The sequence below is a fragment of the Bubalus kerabau genome, chromosome 19 (assembly GCF_029407905.1).
Source record: "Bubalus kerabau isolate K-KA32 ecotype Philippines breed swamp buffalo chromosome 19, PCC_UOA_SB_1v2, whole genome shotgun sequence".
NCBI lineage: Eukaryota > Metazoa > Chordata > Mammalia > Artiodactyla > Bovidae > Bubalus > Bubalus kerabau.
The window spans coordinates 24,808,477-24,829,273 of record NC_073642.1 but is presented as its reverse complement, the minus strand read 5'-3'; the positions used below and the strand labels follow the sequence as shown (position 1 = coordinate 24,829,273).

The following is a 20,797-nucleotide window of genomic DNA, read 5'->3' as shown; positions in this document are numbered from 1 at the left end:
AGCCAGAGTTATATACTCAGAGAAGAACAATTTCTTTTTTTTTTCTTAGAGTGTAGTTGCTTTACAATGTTGTGTTAGTTTCTGCTGTAGACCAAAATGAATCAGCCGAATATGCACATATATCCCCTCCCTCTTGGACTGCCCTTCTTACATCTAAAGGGAGTCTCTTGTAGACAGCTTGTGGATGGCTCTTCATTTTTCATCCATTCAACCACTCCGTGTCTCTGTGTTGGCTTCTGTACAGTAGCTGAAGCAACCACATGTCCCAGTTTTGAAGGAGCAGCCTCATGCAGACGAATTTGTCATTCAGCTCAGCTCCCAATTGTCTGTCTAACATTTGTGCTTGTCAAACAGCCTACAGTATTAAAAAAAAAACAAAAAACAAAAAACAAAACACTTTTAATTTTGTATTGGAGTATAGCCAATTAACAATGTTGTGATAGTTTTGGATTAACAGTGAAGGGACTTAGCCGTGCATATACGTGTGTCTTTTCTCCCCCAAACTCCCCTCCCCTCCTCAGCCTGCTGTATCTTTAACACCTTTTCATAACTAAGAACGTGCCAAGACCTGTCTGTGTCCTACAGGGAGATTCTCATCACCTAGATTCAGGCAGACTGGAAGCGAGACCCTCAGGATCAGGTTTTCGCTACATACCCAGACATACACAGTCCTGTGGGACTGGAAATGTGGTCTCTGATGGCCACCAGGGTCAGAAGGTTTGGAGGTGTCCCCTGAGTGGCAGCTGCAGAAGTTAGGGCTCCAAATGAGCATGTCAGCTGCTTTTCTGAGTGATGCTGGTGAGATGGAGTGAGGCGGAGGGCAAGTGCCAAGAGGCCACTACAGCTGACAGCCTACCTTCCCTAAAAGCAGCTACACAGCCACTAAATGTGAGCCAGGCCTGAAGCCGGCCCTCGGACCAAAGCTCCAGGACAAGCAAAGAGACGTCCTCAGAAAGGCTGGGGGTGTGTTTCAGTGCACTGCCTGGGCAGTGCTCGGGAGGTGGTAGCCTACCAAGAACCATCTCTGTGATTGGCACAGTCCCATGGGACCCAGGAATGCAATCCCTCACCCCCTACACCTCCCTATCCTCCCACTGCTTCATCCCACCCCTGTCCCTGCTCCCCTGCCCCCTGGCCACCAGAGCCACCAGATCAAGGTGCATCCCCTGGGTGGCAGCTACAAAAACCACGGTACAAGATACAAATGAAGACAAAAACAGACTCACGGACTAAGAGAACCTTTGGTTACCAAAGGGGTATGGTGGAGGGGGATAGACTGGGAGTTGGGGATCAACATATATACAGTGCTATGTTTAAGATAGATAACCAACAAGGACCTCCTGTACAGCACAGGGAACTCTGCTCAGTATTCTGTAACAACCTAAATGGGAAAAGAATTTGAAAAAGAATAGATACATGTATATGTATAACTGAATCACTTTGCTGTACACCGGAAACTAACACAACATTGTTAATCAACTGTACTCCAGTATAATATATATATATATATATATATATATATATATATACATACATACATACATATACACACACACACACCAGGGTACCAACAGTAACGTCTTCCCTGGTGGCTCAGTCGGTAAAGAGTCTGCCTGCAATATGGGAGACCCAGGTTCAATCCCTGGATCAGGAAGATCCCCTAGAGAAGAAAATGGCAACCCACTCCAGTATTCTTGCCTGGAGAATTCCGTGGACAGAAGAACCTGGTGAGCTACAGTCCATGGGGTCACAAAGAGTCGGACATGACTGAGTGACATATACTTTCACCCACAGTAAAGCTTGCTTCAAGGGAGCACCAGCACCACAGAGCATGGCAGAGGGTAAGCTTGAAGACAGCTCCCAGCCTTAGTAGTCTTTGGAAGGGATCACTGTCAGTCCCCAGATGCAGGTTTTGTCAGAAACCTGTCCCATAGACATAGTCAGGATGCTTAGCTAATAGGCTTCCTTCAAGGAAAAAGGGGCACCTGGGTCTCTGGCCTCTCGCTGTGCCCTGGGGGAGTTTAAGAACTGTTTCTCCACTCTCCAGAATCCTGTGGGACCCACAAATATAAGCCCCATTAGCCACCAGAGCCACGTGATGTGGAGGTGTCCCCTGACCACGGTCACAGAAATCAGGGTGCCAGATACAAGTATAAGCTCTCTTCCAGGTGACTCCATTTATTACAGGTTCCCCTGTCCTCCAGAGTCAGGTGATCCAGAGGTGTCCTCTAGATGGCACCCACAAAGTCAGGGCCAACTTGAGTATAAGCTTTCTCCTGGGAGATTCTGGAGCTCCGGAGCACGGCAAAGGGAGAGTATGACGGTGTCACCCGCCGGGCCTTGTCCCTGGAGTGTTCCAGCAGGCTCCTGCAAGTGTGTGTTAAATTAGATGCCTGCTCCTCAGGCCTCAACATGTTTACAACAACTTATCATATTATCTATTCCTGCCTTCAAAATAGATTCATCTATACCATTTTCCTAGATTCCACATATATATGTTAATATATGATATTTGATATTTATTTTTCTTTTTCTGACTTACTTTACTCTGTATGACAGACTCTAGATTCATCCACTACACATGACCCAATTTCATTCCTTTTTATGACTGACATATAAACATGGGGTAGGGAGAATGGAAAAGTGGGATAAACTGGGAGATTAGGATTGACATACATACACTACCATGCGTAAAATAGACAGCTAGTGGGAAATTGCTGTATAACACAGGGAGCTCAGCTCAGTGCTCCATGATGACCTAGAGGAATGGGATGAGGGGTGGGATGGGGGTGCAGGTTGGGAGGGAGGGGATGTAGGTATACATGAAGCTGATTCACTTTGCTATACAGCAGAAACTAACACAACATTGTAAAGCAGTGTACCCCAATTAAAAAATAATAATACAATTCAGTTATTTTAAAAGAAAAAGTTTATCAAATTCTCTATGCAGGTCTGCTCTTCCTCTTGTTTTCCCTGTTTCAGTTAATGGTACCACCCGCTATCTGCATGTCCTCCTTAAATCCTTTTTCTCCTTCACTCCCCTGTATCAAATCAGTCACCAAGTCCTATTGGTTTTTCTTCTTGAGCATTTACCAAGTTGATCTATTCTCTCTAGTCCCCCTACTCCCACCCTTTTGTGTCTCACCTCAGTTGGTTCCGTGACCACCTAACTGGTCCTGCTGACCCTTGCCTGACTCTTCCCCATTTGCATCACATCCAGGGCAATGTTTCTAAAGCACCAATCTGATATTTTACCACTGCTTCAAATAATTAAGCCATTTTCTATTTCCTTTAGGATAAATTCCACCAAACTCCTTACTATGGATAATATTAATAAATTTTCATTTTATAGGCACCTGCTTACCTATTTAGTCATCTCTCCTTACTCCCACTCCATGTACTTTAAACTTCAGCCATAAAAAAACTCAATTTATGATTCTCCCAATGCATTATATTTTCCTTCATGTCTATGCCTTTTTGTACACCGTTCCCTCTATGTAAAACAATTTTCCCCCAATTCCCACCCCCTTGTCCTCATGTATTAGCTTAGCTATTCCTGCATGTTAAAATCTTAGCCCTCTCTCCAGTCTGCATTAAATACAGTTTTTATGTGCCAGTGGCATCCAGTGTTTATCAGAAGCCCTTATGTCATGTTATTGCAATCATCTGTTCCCCCACAAAGCCCCCTTCTAAAATTAAGTCTCATGAGGAAGCCTAGTGCACATCATGTCCTTAGTTCCAGCGTAGAGTCTCACACAGAGCAGGATTTTGTAAACATTTTTGAGTGAATGAAATAATGGTAATGATTTATTTCATTTCAAAGTATAAGATATATAGTCAAAGCTGTACTCAAAAGAAAATAGGTTTAAATATTTTAAGTTTTTTAAAAGCCAATTCTCTGGTGGCTCAGTCAGTAAAGGATCCACCTGCAATGCAGGAGACCTGGGTTCCATTCCTGGGTTGGGAAGATCCCCTGGAGAAGGGAATGGCAACCCACTCTAGTATTCTTGCCTGGAGAATTCCATAGACAGAGGAGCCTGGTGGGCTACAGACCATGGGGTCGCAAAGAATCAGACAGACACAACTTAGTGACTAACACTTTCCCTTTTTCACAAATACTAACTCCAAGTTTTAGAAATTTCCATGTGAGTTAGAGTTACAAGGAAATTTCTTTGATTTGACAACTATCAGAAAACAAAAGCAAACCACCTGCTTAAGGATAAAACAGTAATGTTCCCTTTAGAGTTGGAAGCGAGAGAAATGTGCCTGCTCTAACTTATTATTAAGCATTGTTCTAGAGACTTTAGTTAATACAATGCAATAGTTAATAGAAAAATACATAGGGCTTCCCTGGTGGCTTAGATGGTAAAGAATCTGCCTGCAACGCAGGAGACATGGGTTCGATCCCTGGGTCTAGAAGATCCCCTGGAGAAGGGAATGGCTACCCACTCCAGTATTCTTGCCTAGAGAATTCTGTGGACAGAGGAGCGTGGCAGGCTACAGTCTATGAGGTTGCAAAGAATCAGACATGACTGAGCGAGTAACACTTTCACTTTCATAGATATAAATATAGGAAAAAATGATAAAATTGTCATTACATAGAGGTGATATGATTGTTTACTATTAAAAAAGAAGAAAATTACTTGGAAAGTATTCAAAATAATACACTTTAGTAAGATGATTAGATACCAGATAAATATGCCAGTGTTTATTGCTTTCCTAATTGTGAACAATAGACAACTATAAAATATATTTTAAAAGAGCCTGCTTACTATGGAAGTAAAAAATATAAGATGCCTAATGATCTATCAAGAAATATACAGGACCTACCTGCACTCTGGTTAAGAAGTAAGTTCTGGAGGAAAGTGCATGGGTGTGAATTTCAGATCCAGGGTGTGCTAGCTGGTGTCCTTAGGGAATTTTAACCTCTCCTTGTGTTTATATTTGAAAAGAAACAACAACAAAAGATAAGTACACCTGTGATTAGCACTTCTCTGGAAATTTAGGTTCTGGGCTGGTTTTGCCTTGACCAGCTTCCTTAGCTGTAAGACAAAGCTAACAATGGCTGCTTCCCCAGAGTTGGAAAAAGACTGTGAGAATCTAAGGGTTCATGAAGCATGTGTTTTGCCTTTTGTGAGATGCATAGCAGATTTCATAATTAGAGCAGTGACATCTCTTTTTTGTCAAAAAGCCTTGCGGTGTCTGCCAGTCTCTCTAGGCAGAGCACTGCAGGAAGATGAGACATCCTCAAAACCAATAACCTTGCTGGATCTTAGACATCATCCAAGGTCACTCCAGCTCTTAAGAATCAAATGAGGGACTTCCCAGGTGGTCCAGTGGTTAGGACTCTGTGCTTCCAATGCAGGGGGCCTGGGCTCAATCCCTGGTCAGAGAACTAAGATCCCACATGCCTCACAGTGTGACCAAAAAATAAATAAATAAATAAAAAGACACCAATTTAGAAAAATGCAAATGGACTTATTTTTTAAAAAGGTACCTAATGCGATTCCTCTGAGCTTCACACCCCACAGCCCAGCAAACTGCTGAGACTTCGAGACTTCTCAAGATGTGAGGGAAGAAATTCTTTCAATCCCTCATCTTCCTCTCTGTGTCCCGAGATGTCACGTACAGTCTGTTCACCCCACACTGATCCAAATGTAAAACGCAACCCTTCTTTGTGTTCCCTGATATTATCCTCTTTCACAAAAGTGGGGATGAGCAAAATCTATTTCCTAAAGGTTTTGTATTCTTCCTGAAGGAGGAATGTCACATTGCATGTGCATAGTGGGCCACTTAACGATCCATATTTGATATTTTTGTTTCCGAAAGCCTTCTTTGCGACAACCCACTGCTAGGAATTTCTGTTTCTCTGCCTCCACATTGATCTGGCTTCATCAGCTCCTCTTTTCCAACCAGTCTTGTATTACCTTTACTCAACTTCAGACTACTCTTCCTTTCCAATGCAGAGCAAGCCCACCCTCTTTGGCTCCTATTCTTTGACTCATAGATGTAAACTACCCCCATCTTCAGCTGACCAAAGCCCTTTGCTTCAGCAGCATCCCTCACCTGCCATAGAGGAGTGGTAGAAATAGAAAGAGCCATTTTTCCTATTACATGTGATGAAACCCATTTGCTGGCTTGTGGTCAGAATGCTAAATAGTATTTGTCATATGATTCTGTGGCTCTGTTCTTAAAGGAATTTGCCTTTGTCATATCTGTTTTTATTCCAAAGGTGTCCCTCAGCCTAATGTAACTTGGGTGAAGAAAGGAGGATCTCTGAGTGACAATATTTCCTTGCTTTTCAATGGATCCCTGTTGTTGCAGAACCTTTCCCTTGAAAATGAAGGAACCTATGTCTGCACAGCCACCAATGCTCTTGGAAAGGCAATGGCAACATCCGTCCTCCACTTGCTGGGTAAGCACCAAGTCCTTGTTGTCTTCAAGTGCTTCCTATAATATGTGCGAAGGAGGACCCGGTTTTGTGGATTCTGGAGTCAAGGAGTAAACAAGTGGACGTTATATGGTTTTAACTATTGCTGTCACTGTCCACTTACAGACAGGCGCTAAATCTAATACTCTGTCTTACCTGTTCTTCTCTCAGAAGGCTGTGACTGCCTTGCTGCTGCTTCTCTGCCTAAGAACCTACAATGAGATATAAACTTTCTGCCCAGAATCAAGATCCTTCATACACTGCCTCTATGTGCGTGCTTGTGTGCCAAGTTGCTTCAGTCCTGTCTGACTCTTTGTGACCCCGTGGACTGTAGCCCACCAGGCTCCTCTGACTGTAGGATTCTCCAGGCAAGCATACTGAAATAGGTTGTCATGTCCTCCTCCAGGGGGATCTTCCCAACCCAGGGATCAAACCCACATCTCGTTCATCCCCTGCACTGGCAGGCAGGTGCTTTACCGGTAGCACCACCTGGGAAGAACATTCTGGCTCTACATCTCCTTAATTTATAACCCTAGCCTCTGTTCTAAGCTAGCACTAAACTCTGTTCTAGGCAACACACTCTCCTGCACTGTGATCCAACACCACACACACACACCATGCAGCTTACTCTGGAAATCTGGCTTCCATTCATACTGCTCTCCCAGGAAGAAGTGGCCATCACTGCCTTAGTCATGTTGCCCCAGTACCTCCCATTGATAGCTTACGGTGAAGAGTGCCGGATTCATGATCTCCCAAGGAGAGAATTTTGCTTCGGGACCAAAGACACAGTTTCAGTCACTCAGAACTTAATATGGCCAAAGTTTTATTACAGTGAAAAAGGGACAGAGAAAGCTTCTGACATAGACATCAGAAGGGGGCGGAGAGTGCCCCCACTCACCAGTTCAGGTGTGGCTTTATATACTTTTTCAATTGGTTACTAGCAATAGATTAAAAGAATATCTCAAGGTTTTAAAGGTCTTTCTAGACCCACTCCCACAACATATATCTTAAAATAACAGGAATAGTCAGAAGGTTTTTCTTAAGAAGGAGAAACATGTCCTCAAGCAAGATACATTGTTGTTATATAATCGTTAGTTCAGTTTAGTCACTCAGTCGCTCTGACTCTTTGCAACCCCATGAACCGCAGCATGCCAGGCCTCCCTGTCCATCACCAACTCCCGGAGTCCACCCCAACCCATATCCATCGAGTTGATGATGCCATCCAACCATCTCATCCTCTGTCGTTCCCTTCTCCTCTTGCCTTCAATCATTCCCAGCATCAGGGTCTTTTCCAATGAGTCAGCTCTTCACATCAGGTGGCCAAAGTATTGGAGTTTCAGCTTCAACATCAGTCCTTCCAATAAACACCCAGGACTGATCTCCTTTAGGATGGACTGGTTGGATCTCCTTGCAGTCCAAGGGACTCTTAAGAGTCTTCTCCAACACCACAGTTCAAAAGCATCAATTCTTTGGCGCTCAATTTCTTTATAGTCCGACTCTCACATCCATACATGGAAAAACCATAGCCTTGACTAGACGGACCTTTGTTGGCAAAGTAATGTTAGCTCTGGGCTTAAAGAAAGTTAGTCTTAGGGGAAAAAGATTGTTGCTGTAGCAACTCAGAGCTTAAAAAGTCTTAAATGACTAAGACAAGGAATGTAGAAAAAAAGTTTGTCCCTTTCTCTTCTTGAGGGTCCTGGTCTTCTTATTGACCTACCTAAGAATTAGCTCTTTCACCATCCTTTAAGCCACCTGAATTCTCATCTCCTATGTGAATCCTTCTCTGATTGTTTTGGACCTCTCCTTTCTCACCGCTTGGTCCCTGACTGAGTCCTGACACACATTAGTCTCCAGTTGTTTCCTCCACTAAATTGTGGGTTCCTTCATGCTAGAGACCATGTCTAATGTTTCTTTTGTACCCTAAGAATATAATATAGTATGAGGCACCCAGCAGGTGCTCAATAATTACTAATCAGTGGAGTCAGTATTATAGTTTGGGAAAGGTCATTGCAGTGAGCCCCTGGAACAGGATGGCATTTGGATGCTTCTGCTGCTGTCTTTAGGGATAATATCTGGAGCTCAGCAAACTCTTGACATCAGAATGAGCTTCAAGTTGCGATGGTTTGAAGACTCAATAAATAATGCTCCTCTTTCCCCCCAGAGTTTGGAAGCGATTGAGAGTTAATCACAGAAGTCAGCTAGACCAACATGAGATATCATTCATTACTCCCCCTTTGTATCTCCAGCACCTCAGACAGGTGTAAGTATTAAATAAGTGTTTCATAAATGGAAAATAGTGGATCAATGGCAGAACTGGTATGAGATTATAGAATCCACTGCTGAACTAAGGGGATGATGGAAAGAGCTTTCTCCATGGCTTTTCTTGTTGGCAGTTAGAGGAACCCAGAGACATAAATGGGTTTCCCTGATGGTTCAGCAGTAAAAAATCCACCTGCATTCGGGAGACCCAGTTTCAATCCGTGGATCGGAAAGATCCCCTGGAGGAGGAAATGGCAACCCGCTCCAGTGTTGTTGCCTGGGAATCCTGTGGACAGAGAAGTCTGGCGGGCTACCGTCCATAAGGTTGCAAAGAGTTGGACACAGCCGAGCACACATGCAGGCACAGAGACACAAATAGATGGGGAGTTGAAATAGTCACGCGTGAAGCACTTTCGTGTTCATTACCTCTTTTGATGTTTACAATAGCACAGTGTTGGGGGCAGTAATCTTTTATCCAGTTATATAAATGAGGAAACCTGAGACTCATAAAAATGTGTGCTAGAGCCCAAATATATAGTTGTCTCTTTCAGTGTTCCTCATATCACCCTCCTGGACTCTCAATGCTGGCCAGAAAGACCCTGGTATGCCTCTTGTTGTTGTTGTTCAGTCTCTTAAGTCATGTCTGACTCATGTGACCCCATGGACTGCATCATGCTAGGTCCAAAGACCTCTGTGGTCCTCTAGGATCTTAATATGGAAGATTTTCAACAGATAGGGTAGGCTTAGCCTGTCTAATGCTAGTGCCTTCCCTCAGGTCCCTGAGAAGTCAGTCCCAGCCTTACCCCTTTCTTCCCCCCTCCACTCAGGGGTCTGCATGGTGTCTCAGTTCTGCCCCACACATCTCTTCTCTTCACACGTCTCTGCAGTCAGGCAGCGCTTGACGCTAGTCACGTGACTGAGGAATCAAGAATGACGTCACACAATATACAGCATTCCCCCACCATCATCTGCTCTTACACTTACGCTGCACAACCATCCTAAAAGCGTGCACCTGTCACCATGCGATGTCCCCTATAAAGCATCACCCCTTATCCTGTTCCCAGAGCTGTATGGAGGGGAGGAGCCTGTCAGCCCCAGCTGCTTCCTCCAGTCCTTTCTGGAATTCCAGTGAATGTATTTTTTCATACCTTATTAGTTAGGCTGTAAACCCTGAATACATGTAGAGATGCTATGTGTTAGTGTAGCTAAGAACCTGTTAAACTTGTCCCATCCATATGCAAGCTTAAAAAAAAAAATCCACCCCTGAGGAAGCCCAGGGAGCTCATATCCCAAATATGCATCTTTATTTGTGGTAACACAGGTATTGGTTTTCGAGTTGCAAAATGATTGCTAACTTGGTAAATGTTTATAGAGGCAATATTTGCTAAGGATTGTTGAATCAATTCTTTCATTGGTCTTCTTTCACAAGTATGTTTTCCCACACATATTAACTTTGTTATGTATCAGTGCTTAGTCACAAGAACCTAATTGAAGTATATCTTGCAAAACTCTTTAAGAGGCCAAGAGATAGGGGCAGAGTTAAGAAAATCAAAATGTTTATGAGAATGAGGTTTAACTCTGTGCCTGAGGACTTGCAAAGCATGAAGATAATGGGACCCTTTATTCTCAAAATAGTGACATATTACCTACAGCAACAGATTCGTTCTAAAGGAGATCGGTCCTGGATGTTCTTTGGAAGGAATGATGCTAAAGCTGAAACTCCAGTACTTTGGCCACCTCATGCGAAGAGTTGACTCATTGGAATAGACTCTGATGCTGGGAGGGATTGGGGGCAGGAAGAGCAGGGGACAACAGAGGATGAGATGGCTGGATGCCATCAGTGACTCGATGGACATGAGTCTAAGTGAACTCCGGGAGTTGATGATGGACAGGGAGGCCTGGTGTGCTGCGATTCATGGGGTCGCAAAGAGTCAGACACGACTGAGCAACTGAACTGAACAGATTCTTTATTGAGAATAAAGATCATTGGTACTTAGGATAAAAAAGAAAATCAGAAATGCCTGAATCACAGGGAACCCGTACTGCTTATCTCAGCTCCTTGTAGCTTAAAATGAGTGAATTGCAGAAGGACATACAGAAGTTTCTGTCTGACCTCATGTTTTATTTTGTCTACTCTATAGGAACAGTAAAGGCTACATCATTTCAATCTTTTAAATCTTTAGCTAGTGTCTTTCATTTTCAGGTTATGTCATGTAGACTGTAACTCTGCAAATAGAGATTCTAGGGATGTGGATGCAGGGAGAGCATAGAAGGAGAAGATCATGTTGAGTTGCCATTCAACAAGCCAGCTCATGTTATTTATGAGATCATTAGGGGTATTTACATGATACTGTTTTCTCTTCTTTTAGACACAATGCTACCATCCTTATAAGCACCTTCGTCCATTCATTCAACATTCATCTTAGTCTGTTTGCACTACCATAACAACGCAGCACAGACCAGCATGGAGGGGGTGGCTTATAAACAACAGGCATTTATTTCTTGCCGTTCTGGAGGCAGGGACATCCAAGATCAAGGTAGGGCCAGATCCGATGTCTGATGAGGGCCATCTTCCTGGTTCACAGACGGTCATCTTTTTGCTGTGTCCTCTTATGGCCAAAGGGATAAAGGGGCTCCCTGGGGCTTCTTTCATTAGGGCACTAATATCATTCATGAGGGCTCCGCCTATGGGACCTAATTACTTCCCAATGCTCCCATCTCCTGGATGTTAGGATGTGATACATAAATTTTAGAGAGATGCAAACATTCAGACACAAACATAGCCATGTTCAACAAATATTTGCCCAGTGCTTGCTTGCTTTTGCCAGAGCTGGGAATACGTAGATGACCTAGCCCTTGAGAAGCCCATAGTCTAGAGAAGGAGATGCTCATGTGAACAGATATTTGAAGCAGAGTGACAAACGCTGTAATGGTTGTTTGTTGTTCAGCCGCTAAGTCATGTCTGACACTTTGCGACCCTGTGGACTGCAGCATGCCACACTTCCCTGTCCTTCACTATCTCCTGGAGTTTGCTCAAATTCATGTCCATTGAGTCGGTGATGCTATCTAACCATCTCATCCCTCATCCTCTGCCACCTCCTTTGCCTTTTGCCTTCAATCTTTCCCAGCATCAGGCTCTTATCCAGTGAGTCAGCTCCAAAGGACACAGTAGCTCTGAGGAGGGGTCCCTAATGCTCTCTGGAGAAGCCAACCAGGTTTTCACATAAGTCAGGATGTTGCTCTGGGAGGAGGAAGAAGAATGTTCCAGGCAGAGAAATCAGGATGTGCAAAGGCAGAGAGAAGTTCCATGTGGAATGGAACATGAAAATCAAATGAATGCCTTCAAATCAGTTAATTAGAAGATTGGATACTCATGAGGCTGAAATTGCTGGTAAAGGTGACATCTTTGGAATATTTAAAACTTTGATTTATTGAAACTACCTACATTGTTCTACCATCTCCTGCACACACACACATGCACCACACACACACACACCACATACACACACACACACGTGTACATTGTGGGATATGCCAAGCCTTCAGTGGCTAGCATTTCAAAGAAATTCATTGGTCACCTTAACAAATACTGGCTGAGCAGCTGAGTATATAATGTGTCTAGTCTCAAGGATTTGGCATTCCAGTCAGAGAGATGGATAATAAACCAGTAAACAAATAAGTGTACAGGATATTTCTCTGTGGAAAGTGCTATGAAGAAAAGGAAATAGGGTGGTGAGCCCAGTGGTGATTGCACATCACTACTTTAGCCTTCTGAGGAGGTGATACATGAGTCCAGACCTAAAGGATAGGGTGGAGCCATCCATCCCAAGAGCTGAGGAAAGAGCATTTCTGGCAGCAGGAACAGTAAGTGCGAGGACTCTAAAGTGAGCACAGGCTGTGTGTGGTCAAGGAACAGAAAGAAGATTCGTGTGGTGAGGGTTCGGTGGGGTAGAAGGAGAAGGTGTGTGAGATGAAGCTGGAGAGCTTCTGAGGACCAAATCGTTCAAGCCTTTGAAGGTCAAGGTAAAGACTGGAGTTTTATTCCCAAAATATGAGAAGCCACTGAGGAGTTCTATATGGGAGGAAATAATGATCTACTTTTTTCATTCATTTGTGTCAAAAATCATTCATCATAAAATGAAAAAAAATCAAATTGAACCTCATCAAAAATGTGCTAATCAAAGGCACTATTAAGAATATGAACACATAAGCCTTAGACTGGGAGAAAGATTGGCTGTCCTGTGTCTGATTAAGAACTTATGTCCAGAATATGTGAGGAACTATTACAGTTTAACAGTGAACTCTCCCCTCCCTGAGAAAAACAATGGCAAAAGACCTGAAGTTCACAAAAAAACGACTGACAGATGGAATCAGGAAAATGAAAATTGAAAGCACGATGAGATGCAGCATCACACCTACCAGAAGAGTGAAAACCAACTGATGACGTAAACTTTTTGGCATCAAAAGAAATTCCCAATGCACTGCAGACAGATGGATAAAATGGGACAACCACCTTGGAAAGCTATGTGGCAGTTTCTAATAAACTTAAGCACATACCGACCCTTGACCCAACAATTCCATTCACAGGTATTTACCCAAGAAAAATGAAAACATGTTCACAAAAAAAGAAAAACATACAAGCATGTTCTTTGCAGTCTTTACTTCATAATGACCATTAATAGGAGAATAGATAAACTATGGTATATTCATACAATGGAGTAGTATTCAGCAAAAAAAAAAAAGAATGAGTTACTGATATATACAACAATATGGGTGAATCTAAAAACATTATGTTACGCAAAAGAAGCCAGACAGAAGAGTACATATTGTATGAAGTCCAAGAACAGATACTACTGATGTATGTTGAAAGAAATAAAGTAGTTGCCTGGGAGGAGGGGCAGTGCAGTTCAGTTCATTGCTCAGTTGTGTCCAACTCTTTGTGACCCCATGGACCGCACCATGCCAGGCTTACATGTCCATCACTAACTCCCAGAGTTTACTCAAACTCATGTCCATCGAGTCAGTGATGCCATCAAACCATCTCATCCTCAGTTGTCCTCTTCTCCTCCCACCATCAATCATTCCCAGCATCAGGGTCTTTTCCAGTGAATCAGTTCTTCGCATCAGGGAGCCAAAGTATTGGAGTTTCAGCTTCAACATCAGTCCTTCCAATGAACACCCAGGACTGATCTCCTTTAGGATGGACTGGTTGGATCTCCTTGCAGTCCAAGGGACTCTCAAGAGTCTTCTCCAACACCACAGTTTAAAAGCATCAATTCTTTAGCACTCAGCTTTATTTATGGTCCAATTTTCACGTCCGTACATGACTACTGGAAAAACCATAGTGTTGACTTAGACGGACCTTTGTTGGCAAAGTAATGTCTCTCCTTTTGAATATGCTGTCTAGGTTGGTCATAGCTTTTCTTCCAAGGAGAAAGCATCTTTTAATTTCATGACTACAGTCACCATCTGCAGTGATTTTGAAGCGCCCCAAAATAAAGTCTCTCACTGTTTCCATTGTTTCACCATCTATTTGCCATGAAGTGATGGGACTGGATGCCATGATCTTAGTTTTCTAAATGTTGAGTTTTAAGCCAACTTTTTCACTCTCCTCTTTCACTTTCATCAAGAGGCTCTTTAGTTGTTCTTCGTTTTCTGCCATAAGGGTGGTGTCATCTGCATATCTGAGGTTATTGATATTTCTCCCAACAATCTTAATTCCAGCTTGCGCTTCATCCAGCCCAGCATTTCGCATGATGTGCTCTGCATATAAGTTAAATAAGCAGGGTGACGTTATACAGCCTTGATGTACTCCTTTCCCAATTTGGAACCAGTCTGTTGTTCCATGTCCAGTTCTGTTGCTTCTTGACCTGCATACAGATTTCTCAGGAGGCAGGTAAGGTCATCTGGTATACCCATGTCTTGAGGAATTTTCCACAGTTTATTGTGATCCACACAGCCAAAGGCTTTGGTGTAGTCAATAGGCAGAAGTAGATGGTTTTCTGGAACACTGTTGATTTTTTGATGGTCCAATGGATGTTGGCAATTTGATCTCTGCTTCCTCTGCCTTTTCTAAATCCAGCTTAAACATCTGGAAGTTCATGGTTCACGTACTGTTGAAGCATGGCTTGGAGAATTTTGAGCCTTACTTTGCTAGCAAGTGAGATGAGTACAATTGTGCAGTAGTTGGAACAATCTTTGGGATTGCCTTTCTTTGGAATTGGAATGAAAACTGACCTTTTCCAGTCCTGTGGCCATTGCTGAGTTTTCCAAATTTCCTTGCATATTGAGTGCAGCACTTTCACAGCATCATTTTTTAGGATTTGAAATAACTCAACTGGAATTCCATCACCTCCACTAGCTTTGTTCATAGTGATGCTTCCTAAGGCCCACTTGACTTCACATTCCAGGATGTCTGGCTCTAGGTGAGTGATCACATCATTATGGTAATCTGGGTCATGATGATCTTTTTTGTACAGTTCTTCTGTGTATTCTTGCCACCTCTTCTTAATATCTTCTGCTTCTGTTAGGCCCATACCATTTCTGCCCTTTATTGTGCCCATCTTTGCATGAAATGTTCCCTTGGTATCTCTTAATTTTCTTGAAGAGATCTCTAGTCTTTTCCACTCTATTATTTTCCTCTATTTCTTTGCATTGGTCACTGAAGAAGGCTTTCTTCTCTCTCCTTGCTATTCTTTAGAACTCTGCACTCAGATGCATATATCTTCCCTTTTCTCCTTTGCCTTTAGCTTCTCTTCTTTTCTCAGCTATTTGTAAGGCCTCCTCAGACAACCATTTTGCATTTTTGCATTTCTTTTTCTTGGGGATGGTCTTGCTCACTGCCTCTTGTACAATGTCACAGACCTCAGTCCATAGTTCTTTAGGCACTCTGTCTATCAGATCTAATCCCTTGAATCTATTTGTCATTTCCACTGTATAATCATAAGGGATTTGATTTAGGTCATACCATTCAGGTATGGTCTTCCATTCAGAAAGTAAATGTTTTCCCTGCCTTCTTCAATTTAAGTCTGAATTTGTCAATAATAAGTTCAAGATCTGAGCCACAGTCAGCTCCCATTCTTGTTTTTGCTGGCTGTATAGAGCTTCTCTATCTTTGGCTGCAAAGAATGTAATCACTCTGATTTCGGTATTGACCATCTGGTAATGTCCATGTGTAGAGTCTTCTCTTGTGTTGTTGGAAGACTGTGTTTGCTATGACCAATGTGTTCTCTTGGCAAAACTCCATTAGCCTTTAACCTGCTTCATAGATGAGAGGACGCTTTGTGAGTGATTAAATGTATATACCTTGCTCTGGATCATGGTTACCTAAGTACATACAATTGTAAAAACTCATAGAACTGCATGTTTGACATATGAGCATTTTTTCTTATATGAATTATACCTCAATAAAAAGAGGTGTACTTTTTTAAAGAAATGCACATATGTCTTGCCTTGAACTGTCTTGCCCTTATGAAATATGACATAGAGTTAGGTATGGCATCAGACATACTGGGTTCCAGTCCAGCTACAGGACCTTGGAAAAGTCACATAGCTTCTTTCCATTTCTACCTCTGCAAGTAAAAATAATCTAAATCAAAAGATGGTTGTAAGAATTAAATGGAAAAGTGATGTTAAAGTGTTTAACTCAGTACCTATCACCTGGAAACTTCTCAATAAACTTAGCTATTTCTAAAAATGTTTTAAATAAGCTGTAGGGTGCCTAAAAATGTGTACTGTTCTGCTTTGCAAACGATATACAAGTTAGGACAAAATTCCAAAATCAAAAGGAAACACTGGAAAACAGTTAAGCTAAAGGCATAGGTGTACTCAGTGGAGTACCCTGTGGACACAGCTGGTAGCTATTACTTACTTGTGATTATTACAAGAAAATCTGGTACTTTGTGTTATCATACACAAATCTGTTATCGTCATGTCCTACTTCATGTTTTTATCCAGTGTCAAAAGGGAAAGGAAAGGCTGCTTGGAACGAGGACTGAAAGGAAAATAAACCATGATTATTGGAAGTGGTCAGCTTCAGCTTTTTTAAAGGAAACTCCCATTTTTCACCTTTCCAGAGGGCTCTATGGCAAATTATTTATTCAGCTTCAGGTCTCATCTGAAGTTTAGATTAAGAATTAGTAGAGAAGTAAGAATGGAATTGAAATGTATCTTGAACCTGTCTGCTTAATCCCTGCTCCCTGCTAAATCATCTTTCAATTCTCTCAGTCTGATCCACTTTTGAGAAAGAGAATCCATTAGGGCATCCCCCAGAGAGATCCTCCTCTCTTGTCCTCTTGGCTCTGCTTGGAGAGTCTTGAGAAGCCGGCCCACTGCACAGTTTCTCCTCCTTCTCTGGGACTTTTCTGGCAGATCTAGCTGACCTGAGACAACCCCTTTCCCAGGCTGTATGTCTTGCTTGAACTGTCAAGGGGCCTTTGTGAAATGTGAGGTAGTATTTTGAAAGAGTTAGATTTGGCATCAGACACACCGGGTTCCAGTCCAGCTGCAGGACCAAGGGCTCCATCCTGGCTGGAATAACCCCCCGCAGTTATGACAACAAGCTAGTCAAGGGAAAATGAGATTTAAAGGACCCCTTTACCCCACCTGATGGCAGATTCTCTGTGTGCTGCTCAGAGAGCCCGACGGGCAGCTAATCAGAAAGCAGCTCATAGTTGTCTTTGGCCAGGTCGTCTCCAGCCCATCATCCCTTCTCCTCCAGTGGCCATCTGTGACATTCCTTTTCTTTCTGCAGAGACTTTCTGGGAGCTTGGCAACTGGACTCATTGTTCTGCCACATGCGGCCACTTGGGAGCCCAGGTTCAGAGACCCCAGTGCCTGATGGCCAACGGGCAGGAAGTGAGCGAGGCCTTCTGTGACCAGCTCCGCAAGCCACGAGCTGCGTTCCAGCCCTGTAACATCCGGGACTGCCCCCCAAGGTGTGTGCAGTCACTCTTCTCTCCTTGCTACCAGTGTTTGACTTGTTTGAAAATGCATAGTAATTTGGACTGAATAACTCACCCACTAAGATTTGTTTTATGTGGACTATACTAGGTGCTCAGCTAAGTAGTCTATGTGGATCACTTCACAGTCACCTATCAAGTCAATATCGTTCATTTTCTTTTCTAAAAATTTATTTTATTTTTTTGTTATGCTACACCACATAACCAACCAGGGATTGAACCCGAGTCCCCTGCACCAGAAGTTCAGAGTCTTAGCCGCTGGACCTCCAGGGATATCTCCAGCGTTGTTTATTCTCTATTATATAGTTGGAAAAACTCCCCTAGGCCACACAGTTATGAGGGCCAAATTCAAATTGGGTTAGTCTTCAGAGCTTCTGTGTTAATTGCCACTCTCACCTGCTCCCTGCATCACAATGTACCTTAAGAGCACAGGGAAGCTGACTTCATGGGTTCACCTCAGAGATATGGCAGTAGGCCAGATCACAAGAGAGACGTGAAAAGCACCATTCCTTAGACTCTACCCCCACAGGTGGTGTTGTTATTCAGTTGCCTGTCGTGTCTGACTCTTTGTGACCCCATAGACTGCAGCACGCCAGGCCTCTCTGCCCCTCACCATCTCTCGGAGTTTGCCCAAGTTCATGTTCATTGCATTGGTGATGCCGTCTAGCCATCTCATCCTCTGATGCCCTCTTCTCCTTCTGCCCTACATCTTTCCCAGCATCAGGGACTTTTCCAATGAGTCATCTGTTCTCTTCAGGTGACCAAAATGTTGGAGCTTCAGCTTCAGCATTAGTCCCTCCAGCGAATATTCAGGTTGATCTCCCTTAAGATTGATTGGTTTGATATCCTCGCTGTCCAGAGGACTTTCAGGAGTCTTCTCCAGCACCACAGTTCAAAGGCATCATCACTTCTTTGGTGTTCTGCCTTCTTTGTGGTCCAGCTCTCACAGCTGTACATGCCCACTGGGAAGACCACAGTCTTGACTATATGGACCTTTGTTAGCAGAGTAATAATGTCTCTGCTTTTCAACATACTGTCTAGGTTTCTCATCACTTTCCTGGCAAGAAGCAATCGTCTTCTGATTTCATGGCTACAGTCACCATCCACAGTGATTTTGGAGCCCAAGAAGAAGAAATCTGTCACTACTTCCACCATTTCCCCTTCTATTTGCCATGCAGTAATGCAGCTGGGTGACATGATCTTAGGGGGTTTTTTTGCTATGTAGTCTTAAGCTGGCTCTTTCACTCTGCTCCTTCACCCTCATCAAGAGGCTCTTTAGTTCCTCTTCACTTTCTGCCATTAGAGTGGTATCATCTGCATCCCCTAGAGTAAAGCCATTAATAACCTTTCGATATCATAGATGACACAAGTCAATAGTTTTAAAAGTATCCAAAATCAAACTCATAATCTCCACCAAATCTGATCTGCCCCTAGTTTGTGTTCCAGATCACAATGACTACATCCAAAGCTACCCACCCCCCTTTCCTCTCACTTCCATCCATTCCTGTCAGTTTCCCACTGTTCCCAATGTCTTTGTCATTCCTCACAAGGGCCACGTCAGGAGCCTGCTGAGTTTTGTCTCCTCTCTAGAGTGCCTTGTCCACTCTATAAGCAGAAACATCTTTTATTTGTTTTTTATTGGAGTATTGTTGCTTTATGATGTGTTTCTACCGTACAGCAAAGTTGATCAGTCACATGTATACATACATCCCCTCTTTTTTGGATTTCCTTCCCATTTAGGTCACCATAGAACGCTAAGTAGAGTTCCCTGTGTGATACAGTAGGTTTTCATTAGTTATCTGTTTTATACAGAGTAGTGTATATATGTCAATCCCAGTCTCCCAGTTCATCTTCCCAGATGGCGCTAGTGGTAAAGAATCTGCCTGCCAATGCAGGAGCTGCAGGAAACAGGTTCGATCCCTGGGTTGGGAAGATCCTCTGGGGGAGGAGATAGCAACCTCTCCAGTATTCTTGCTTGAAAATCCCATGGACAGAGGAGCCTGGTGCTACAGCCCATGGGGTCGCAAGAATCAGACAAGTCTGAGTGACCAAACAGGTGCTACCTCCTTTTTTCTTCCCTTTGGTTTCCATGAGTTGAAAATCACGTTTCCAAAATTTCCACCTAATTTTGCCCTAGCTCTGCTCTCTGAGGCCACACAGCTGATGGCTCTTACATCCCTGAGGACTACTTTATCCTGCCCCGATGCTATTGTCTCTACCTGGTGATTCTGTTGCTTCTTAGTGAAAGGATATCTGAGAGTACGGCTGGGAGTTATTGTGCTGCTGCCCACTCCCAGAGACATGTGTCAGCCCTGAAACAGTCATACTGCTAGGATGGGCTTTCTCTTTGGAAGACAGTCCCCATAGGGTCTGACCTACTAAGCTTCTGTAGTTTTTGTTCTTAGGTGGCTCACAGGCGCATGGTCAGAGTGCTCTGTGTCTTGTGGTGAAGGATTCCGCAGTCGGCAAGTGACATGTAAGCGCACAAGAGCCAACGGAACGGTGCAGGCATTGCCACCGAGAGTGTGCATCCCCAGAGACAGGCCTCTGGGGAGAAGACCCTGTTCCAGTCACCCCTGTGTTCAAGGGCTCGTTGAACAAGGGAACCAGGTAATGCTGACAAATCTAGTGTTTAAAAATCATCCAGTCCCTGTGGTCAAACCCACACATCCAAAAAGGGGCTTCCCCTGGCAGTCCAGTGTTAGGACTTTGCCTTCCAATGCAAGGGATGTGGGTTCCATCCCTGGTCGGGGAACTAAGATCCCACATGCCATGAGGCCAAAACATAAAACAAGCAATACTGTAACAAAACCCCACCCATCAGGGCCCTTCCCCACAGGGGAGAGGAGAGCACAGACTCCTGCAGGACATTCAGGAAACTCATCTGCACAGGGAGCTGACCACACCACACACCAGCTGGTTCTATTCTATCCTAGACCTCCCGGTCAATATTAACACAGGCTGCAGAGATCAAAAGTTCCCCTCAGCCCTTCAGAAAATGTTCAGTATTGTCAGTGCGGGAGAATAATACACTCTTTCTGCATTTCTGCTCTGCAGTGCAGCAGTTGTTGCTCTTGAGAATGATTGTGCTAATTCTTAGGTCATTAACTCCAAGTCCTACATGACTACACACTTCTCTAACTGGAGA

At 43.5% G+C, this 20,797-nt stretch overlaps 1 protein-coding gene across 9 annotated transcripts in view; it reads left to right on the top strand.

Moving 5' to 3' along the window:
• ADAMTSL3 (ADAMTS like 3) overlaps positions 1-20,797 on the top strand; it is a 378,195-nt gene that overhangs the window by 326,771 nt on the left and 30,627 nt on the right. For 7 of the 9 annotated variants that reach the window (XR_008705347.1, XM_055555927.1, XM_055555926.1 and 4 more), the window contains 3 exons: positions 6,233-6,415; positions 17,442-17,625; positions 20,055-20,259. Coding sequence is in view for 7 of the 9 variants with exons in the window: in XM_055555927.1 (XP_055411902.1) it covers positions 6,233-6,415; positions 17,442-17,625; positions 20,055-20,259 (572 nt within the window). In the remaining 2 variants the exon portion in view is untranslated. Of the gene's footprint in view, positions 1-6,232; positions 6,416-17,441; positions 17,626-20,054; positions 20,260-20,797 lie in introns of those variants that run through there. The other 2 variants (XR_008705348.1, XM_055555931.1) reach the window with 2 other exon arrangements.